General features: G+C 47.8%; 1 protein-coding gene across 1 annotated transcript in view; it reads left to right on the top strand.

Annotated features, from left to right (window-relative positions):
• Window positions 1-7295, top strand: part of LOC133564864 (protein FAM124A-like) — an 18219-nt gene extending 10924 nt beyond the window's left edge. Inside the window, exons 2-3 of the mRNA XM_061919406.1 lie at window positions 3535-4247; window positions 6483-7295. Coding sequence (XP_061775390.1) covers window positions 3535-4247; window positions 6483-7208 — 1439 coding nt within the window. The 3' untranslated portion in view covers window positions 7209-7295. The remainder of the gene's footprint in view (window positions 1-3534; window positions 4248-6482) is intronic.
• The last annotated feature ends 1497 nt before the right edge of the window (window positions 7296-8792 follow it).

Here is an 8792-nt window from a genome sequence, read left to right as displayed (position 1 = left end):
GATGTACCCCCTGTCAACATGTTTTTACTTTCAGTGATGTACCCCCTGTCAACATGTTTTTTTCAGTGATGTACCCCCTGTCAACATGTTTTTTCAGTGATGTACCCCCTGTCAACATGTTTTTTCAGTGATGTACCCCCTGTCAACATGTTTTTTCAGTGATGTACCCCCTGTCAACATGTTTTTTCAGTGATGTACCCCCTGTCAACATGTTTTTTCAGTGATGTACCCCCTGTCAACATGTTTTTTCAGTGATGTACCCCCTGTCAACATGTTTTTTCAGTGATGTACCCCCTGTCAACATGTTTTTTCAGTGATGTACCCCCTGTCAACATGTTTTTTCAGTGATGTACCCCCTGTCAACATGTTTTTTCAGTGATGTACCCCCTGTCAACATGTTTTTTCAGTGATGTACCCCCTGTCAACATGTTTTTTCAGTGATGTACCCCCTGTCAACATGTTTTTTCAGTGATGTACCCCCTGTCAACATGTTTTTTCAGTGATGTACCCCCTGTCAACATGTTTTTTTCAGTGATGTACCCCCTGTCAACATGTTTTTTCAGTGATGTACCCCCTGTCAACATGTTTTTTCAGTGATGTACCCCCTGTCAACATGTTTTTTCAGTGATGTACCCCCTGTCAACATGTTTTTTCAGTGATGTACCCCCTTGTCAACATGTTTTTTCAGTGATGTACCCCCTGTCAACATGTTTTTACTGTCAAGTACCCCCTGTCAACATGTTTTTTCAGTGATGTACCCCCTGTCAACATGTTTTTTCAGTGATGTACCCCCTGTCAACATGTTTTTTTCAGTGATGTACCCCCTGTCAACATGTTTTTTCAGTGATGTACCCCCTGTCAACATGTTTTTTCAGTGATGTACCCCCTGTCAACATGTTTTTTCAGTGATGTACCCCCTGTCAACATGTTTTTTCAGTGATGTACCCCCTGTCAACATGTTTTTTCAGTGATGTACCCCCTGTCAACATGTTTTTTCAGTGATGTACCCCCTGTCAACATGTTTTTACTTCAAGTACCCCCTGTCAACATGTTTTTTCAGTGATGTACCCCCTGTCAACATGTTTTTTCAGTGATGTACCCCCTGTCAACATGTTTTTTCAGTGATGTACCCCCTGTCAACATGTTTTTTCAGTGATGTACCCCCTGTCAACATGTTTTTTCAGTGATGTACCCCCTGTCAACATGTTTTTTCAGTGATGTACCCCCTGTCAACATGTTTTTACTTCAAGTACCCCCTGTCAACATGTTTTTTCAGTGATGTACCCCCTGTCAACATGTTTTTTCAGTGATGTACCCCCTGTCAACATGTTTTTACTTCAAGTACCCCCTGTCAACATGTTTTTTCAGTGATGTACCCCCTGTCAACATGTTTTTTCAGTGATGTACCCCCTGTCAACATGTTTTTTCAGTGATGTACCCCCTGTCAACATGTTTTTTCAGTGATGTACCCCCTGTCAACATGTTTTTTCAGTGATGTACCCCTGTCAACATGTTTTTTCAGTGATGTACCCCCTGTCAACATGTTTTTTCAGTGATGTACCCCCTGTCAACATGTTTTTCAGTGATGTACCCCCTGTCAACATGTTTTTTCAGTGATGTACCCCCTGTCAACATGTTTTTCAGTGATGTACCCCCTGTCAACATGTTTTTTCAGTGATGTACCCCCTGTCAACATGTTTTTTCAGTGATGTACCCCCTGTCAACATGTTTTTTCAGTGATGTACCCCCTGTCAACATGTTTTTTCAGTGATGTACCCCCTGTCAACATGTTTTTACTTCAAGTACCCCCTGTCAACATGTTTTTTCAGTGATGTACCCCCTGTCAACATGTTTTTTCAGTGATGTACCCCCTGTCAACATGTTTTTTCAGTGATGTACCCCCTGTCAACATGTTTTTTCAGTGATGTACCCCCTGTCAACATGTTTTTTCAGTGATGTACCCCCTGTCAACATGTTTTTTCAGTGATGTACCCCCTGTCAACATGTTTTTTCAGTGATGTACCCCCTGTCAACATGTTTTTTCAGTGATGTACCCCCTGTCAACATGTTTTTTCAGTGATGTACCCCCTGTCAACATGTTTTTTCAGTGATGTACCCCCTGTCAACATGTTTTTTCAGTGATGTACCCCCTGTCAACATGTTTTTTCAGTGATGTACCCCCTGTCAACATGTTTTTTCAGTGATGTACCCCCTGTCAACATGTTTTTTCAGTGATGTACCCCCTGTCAACATGTTTTTTCAGTGATGTACCCCCTGTCAACATGTTTTTTCAGTGATGTACCCCCTGTCAACATGTTTTTTCAGTGATGTACCCCCTGTCAACATGTTTTTTCAGTGATGTACCCCCTGTCAACATGTTTTTCAGTGATGTACCCCCTGTCAACATGTTTTTCCTTCAAGTACCCCCTGTCAACATGTTTTTTCAGTGATGTACCCCCTGTCAACATGTTTTTTCAGTGATGTACCCCCTGTCAACATGTTTTTTCAGTGATGTACCCCCTGTCAACATGTTTTTTCAGTGATGTACCCCCTGTCAACATGTTTTTTCAGTGATGTACCCCCTGTCAACATGTTTTTTCAGTGATGTACCCCCTGTCAACATGTTTTTTTCAGTGATGTACCCCCTGTCAACATGTTTTTTCAGTGATGTACCCCCTGTCAACATGTTTTTTCAGTGATGTACCCCCTGTCAACATGTTTTTTCAGTGATGTACCCCCTGTCAACATGTTTTTTCAGTGATGTACCCCCTGTCAACATGTTTTTTCAGTGATGTAACCCCTGTCAACATGTTTTTTCAGTGATGTACCCCCTGTCAACATGTTTTTTCAGTGATGTACCCCCTGTCAACATGTTTTTTTCAGTGATGTACCCCCTGTCAACATGTTTTTCCTTCAAGTACCCCCTAATCACAGCAGAGCATTTTTGGTTGTAAAAAAGAGATAAAGAAGTCAAATACAGCACTATGTCATCACTTTCTAATTTATCAAACTGTATAAGAGTGCAAAATATTGCTCATTTGTAGTGGTCTTTCTTCAACTATTTGGAAAAAAAAGATATAAAAATAAGTAAAAAGTTGTTGAACAATAAACAAGTGATTGAATGCTAAATGCAGATTTCTCCAGATAGAAGTAATCATCAACTTTGGGGATTGTAATAGAGATCCATCTGGATTCATCAACTTACTTCTAAACATTTCTTCACAAAAAATAGAAATCTTATTTATGGAACATGTCCACAAAAATCTAGCTGTCAACACTGAATGTTGTATTTCTTTTCACACTTTATGAACTTATATTCATATTTTCTTGAAGTATTATTCAATAAATATATTTATAAAGGATTTTGAACTGTTGCTATTTTTAGAATATTTAAAAAAAATCTCCCGTACCCCTTGTCATACCTTCAAGTACCCCCAGGGGTCAGCGTACCCCCATTTGAGAACCACTGGCCTGGGAGACGGCCCACATGGCGCTGACTGAAAAGGTGTTTAGTCTTCCACTTCCTGTGTCCAGGTGAGGTGTGGCCGGGCCAGGTGCAGGATCCCTACCTGGTCAGCGTGCACCTGATGGTGGACCCCGGCGAGGGCGTCTTCCTGCAGCGGGCGGCGGACGGCGTCCTGGCCCACGTCCACCCCGAGCTGCGCCTCTTCCGGGTGTCGGAGCGGAGCCGCCACTCCCGGCGCCCCCGGCCCAAACGCCATGACATCTCGCGGCCGGCCCTGGCGGTCATCTTGTTCCTGCGGGAGGAGGAGGGGCCAGGGCGCTCTCTCCGCCGCCCCCCCTGGCGCTACCATCACAGCGAGGAGGTGAGCGGCGGGCGGACGGCGCTCACCCAAGACTTCTTCACCTTGGCAGCCGGCACGCCGCCGTGGGCCGTGCGGGGGGGGTGCGGCGGCAAGGAGACGCTGCGCCTCAGCGTGTACTGTTGCCATGACAACTACGCCCACACGGTGCGGCTCTACAAGCGGCTGCTGGGCCGGCGGCTGGCACACCGCCGCCAGGACTTCTGCTTCCTGGTGGTCTACGCCAACCCGCAGCTGGAGATCCAGCTGGCCTTCAAGAGGCTCCCCAGAGGTCAAAGGGCGGCGGCGCTGGACTGTGCCGTCATGGAGGTGCGGGTGGCAGACGTGGGCGCCCTGGTGCCACTCCTGCCCAAGCCCTGCAGCCCCATCAGTGACCTCCGCTGGCAGACCCAGGACTACGACGGCAACAACATCCTCCTGCAGGTCACACCTAACCCTGTCCTATCTCCTCTGCTCAGGACCAGATAGGACAGCTCTAGCACATCTCAAATTGACCTGCTAGCTGTCCTATCCGGTCCTGTCATGATGGGATAGGACAACTGTAGCATATCTCATAGATGACCTAGTTGTCCTATCTAGTCTTGTCATGATGGGATAGGACAGCTCTAGCACATCTCAAATTGACCTGCTAGCTGTCCTATCCAGTCTAGTCATGATGGGATAGGACAACTGTAGCATATCTCATAGATGACCTAGTTGTCCTATCTAGTCTTGTCATGATGGGATAGGACAACTGTAGCATATCTCATAGATCACCTAGTTGTCCTATCTAGTCTTGTCATGATGGGATAGGACAACTGTAGCATATCTCATAGATCACCTAGTTGTCCTATCTAGTCTTGTCATGATGGAATAGGACAACTGTAGCATATCTCATAAATGACCTAGTTGTCCTATCTAGTCTTGTCATGATGGGATAGGACAGCTCTAGCACATCTCAAATTGACCCGCTAGCTGTCCTATCCAGTCTAGTCATGATGGGATAGGACAACTGTAGCATATCTCATAGATGACCTAGTTGTCCTATCTAGTCTTGTCATGATGGGATAGGACAGCTCTAGCACATCTCAAATTGACCCGCTAGCTGTCCTATCCGGTCCTGTCATGATGGGATAGGACAACTGTAGCATATCTCATAGATGACCTAGCTGTCCTATCTGGTCCTGTCATGATGGGATAGGACAACTGTAGCATATCTCATAAATGACCTAGTTGTCCTATCTAGTCTTGTCATGATGGGATAGGACAGCTCTAGCACATCTCAAATTGACCTGCTAGCTGTCCTATCTGGTCCTGTCATGATGGGATAGGACAGCTCTAGCATATCTCATAGATGACCTAGTTGTCCTATCCAGTCTAGTCATGATGGGATAGGACAACTGTAGCATATCTCATAGATGACCTAGTTGTCCTATCTAGTCTTGTCATGATGGGATAGGACAACTGTAGCATATCTCATAGATCACCTAGTTGTCCTATCTAGTCTTGTCATGATGGAATAGGACAACTGTAGCATATCTCATAAATGACCTAGTTGTCCTATCTAGTCTTGTCATGATGGGATAGGACAGCTCTAGCACATCTCAAATTGACCCGCTAGCTGTCCTATCCAGTCTAGTCATGATGGGATAGGACAACTGTAGCATATCTCATAGATGACCTAGTTGTCCTATCTGGATGCTGTGGTTTACTTAACTTAGGAGGCGTGTTTATCCTGACAAGTGGTGTGTGGACGCTGACTTTCACAGAGGATCTACCTTCAAGTGGGACTAGTCAGGCGTCCATTAGTGGGAGTGGACACAAACACACCATGTGACTTTAATGCTCGTGTCATGTAGTCTAGATATGACTAGATAGGACAGCTGTAGCATATCTCAAACTGACTTGCTGTCCTGTCTAGGAATATCGAGGACTGACTAGATTAGAAAGGACAGATTTAGTGAGCCTTGCACTACAAACACTACAGCTGTCCTATCTAGTCGAGGCTGGCCAGAACAGTCTTTGGTCTAATTAGATGGGACAGACTAGATAATAATAATAATAATAGATTTTATTTGTAAAAAGCACTTTACGTTGAGCAAACAACCTCAAAGTGCCACAGTGTAAAAAAATAGTAATAATAAAAATAAATAAAATATAAAACTAGAAACAGCCCAAAGGCTACAACCAGCATGCATGTCTATAGAAAGGCTTTTTTAAAAAGACGGGGTTTTAAGCCTTTTTTAAAAGCATCCACAGTCTGAGGTGCCCTCAGGTGGTCAGGGAGAGCGTTCCACAGACTGGGAGCAGCGGAGCAGAAAGCCCGGTCTCCCATTGTTCGAAGCTTTGTCCGTGGAGGCTGGAGGAGGTCAGCCTGTATGGAGCGGAGGTGTCGTGTGGAGGATTTGGGGGTCAGCAGTTCCTCGAGGTTTAGGGGGGCATTTCCATGGAGGCACAGGTGGGTTAGTAGGGAGATTTTGAATTCAATCCTGAAAGAGATCTGTCCCAGTCAGTACTAGGACAGGAAGTGCAATACTCCTGAAGATCTCATCTTGCTGAAGGTTTTTCCTGAAGTGAAAGCAGTCCAAGTTAGTTTGAAGCGTTCACACACCAATTTGGTTCTGGTTGAGGTCTGGGTTCTAGTCAGTAACTTATTCCACCTTTTCTTATCTTGTGAAGGTTCATGACATTCACCTCAAACTCAGATGTGACCCTGCCCACCTTGTGGCAGAATCTGGCTTGGCCCCGCCCACTCTGACCTGTAGCTCCGCCTCCTACAAGAACCGCCGCCATCATCATCGGACCGCGTGCCGTCCCAGAATGCACCATCAGCAGAGGTCAGTGTGTTCCCTCCCGCTGTGCTGCGAGGAGGAGGAGGAGGATGAGGACGAGGACGAGGGAGCGTGGTTCTGGCCCGACTGGTACCACCCATCCAGGGGGCGGGGCCAGCGCTCCAACTCGCTCTTCTCTCTGCCCAACCTGGACTCAGTCAGCTCCACCTGCTCCTCGCCGGCTCCTGCAGCGCCACCGCCACCAGCCGGCCCTCGCCGCCGCGCTCTGCACGGGAGCTCCTCCCTCACCCCCACTTGCCGGCTCAACGTGGACGCGCTCCTCGGCGCCGAGGAGACGGACGTGGACACGGGGAAGAAAGTCCGAGCAGGCGGCGTGGACCTCACTGTGGTGTCGGCGTACATCCAAACCAGCCTGGAGGCTTCCCGCTCCCTGTCGGCGCCACCGCCTACCGGACCTCAGGACCAACACAGGGCGGCAACGCTTGGACGGACTCCCGTCTCTTGTTGGACAAAACCACCTCAGTCCCTCGGTCACGTCTGGATCCACAAGCATCTGCAAACACCGCCAGGAAGTCCATGGGAAGCTGAGGAGGAGCAGGAATTCTACATTTGAGGACTCATTGCTCTTTTCCGCCCTCTAGTGGACACACCTTCACTACACACCTTCACCCTCTAGTGGACACACCTTCACCCTCTAGTGGACACACCTTCACTACACACCTTCACCCTCTAGTGGACACACCTTCACTACACACCTTCACCCTCTAGTGGACACACCTTCACCCTCTAGTGGACACACCTTCACTACACAGTGTCACCCTCTAGTGGACACACCTTCACTACACACCTTCACCCTCTAGTGGACACACCTTCACTACACAGTGTCACCCTCTAGTGGACACACCTTCACTACACACCTTCACCCTCTAGTGGACACACCTTCACTACACACCTTCACCCTCTAGTGGACACACCTTCACGACACACCTTCACTACACAGTGTCACCCTCTAGTGGACACACCTTCACTACACACCTTCACCCTCTAGTGGACACACCTTCACTACACACCTTCACCCTCTAGTGGACACACCTTCACTACACACCTTCACCCTCTAGTGGACACACCTTCACCCTCTAGTGGACACACCTTCACTACACAGTGTCACCCTCTAGTGGACACACCTTCACTACACACCTTCACCCTCTAGTGGACACACCTTCACTACACAGTGTCACCCTCTAGTGGACACACCTTCACTACACAGTGTCACCCTCTAGTGGACACACCTTCACTACACACCTTCACCCTCTGGTGGACACACCTTCACTACACAGTGTCACCCTCTAGTGGACACACCTTCACTACACACCTTCACCCTCTGGTGGACACACCTTCACTACACAGTGTCACCCTCTAGTGGACACACCTTCACTACACAGTGTCACCCTCTAGTGGACACACCTTCACTACACAGTGTCACCCTCTAGTGGACACACCTTCACTACACACCTTCACCCTCTGGTGGACACACCTTCACTACACAGTGTCACCCTCTAGTGGACACACCTTCACTACACACCTTCACCCTCTAGTGGACACACCTTCACTACACAGTGTCACCCTCTAGTGGACACACCTTCACTACACAGTGTCACCCTCTAGTGGACACACCTTCACTACACACCTTCACCCTCTGGTGGACACACCTTCACTACACACCTTCACCCTCTGGTGGACACACCTTCACTACACAGTGTCACCCTCTAGTGGACACACCTTCACTACACACCTTCACCCTCTAGTGGACACACCTTCACTACACACCTTCACCCTCTAGTGGACACACCTTCACTACACAGTGTCACCCTCTAGTGGACACACCTTCACTACACAGTGTCACCCTCTAGTGGACACACCTTCACTACACAGTGTCACCCTCTAGTGGACACACCTTCACCCTCTAGTGGACACACCTTCACCCTCTAGTGGACACACCTTCACTACACACCTTCACCCTCTAGTGGACACACCTTCACTACACACCTTCACCCTCTAGTGGACACACCTTCACCCTCTAGTGGACACACCTTCACCCTCTAGTGGACACACCTTCACTACACAATGTCACCCTCTAGTGGACACACCTTCACTACACACCTTCACGCTCTAGTGGACACACCTTCACTACACAGTG

Source organism: Nerophis ophidion, linkage group LG13 (genome assembly GCF_033978795.1).
Source record: "Nerophis ophidion isolate RoL-2023_Sa linkage group LG13, RoL_Noph_v1.0, whole genome shotgun sequence".
Lineage (NCBI taxonomy): Eukaryota > Metazoa > Chordata > Actinopteri > Syngnathiformes > Syngnathidae > Nerophis > Nerophis ophidion.
This window is presented reverse-complemented; position numbering and strand designations above follow the sequence as displayed.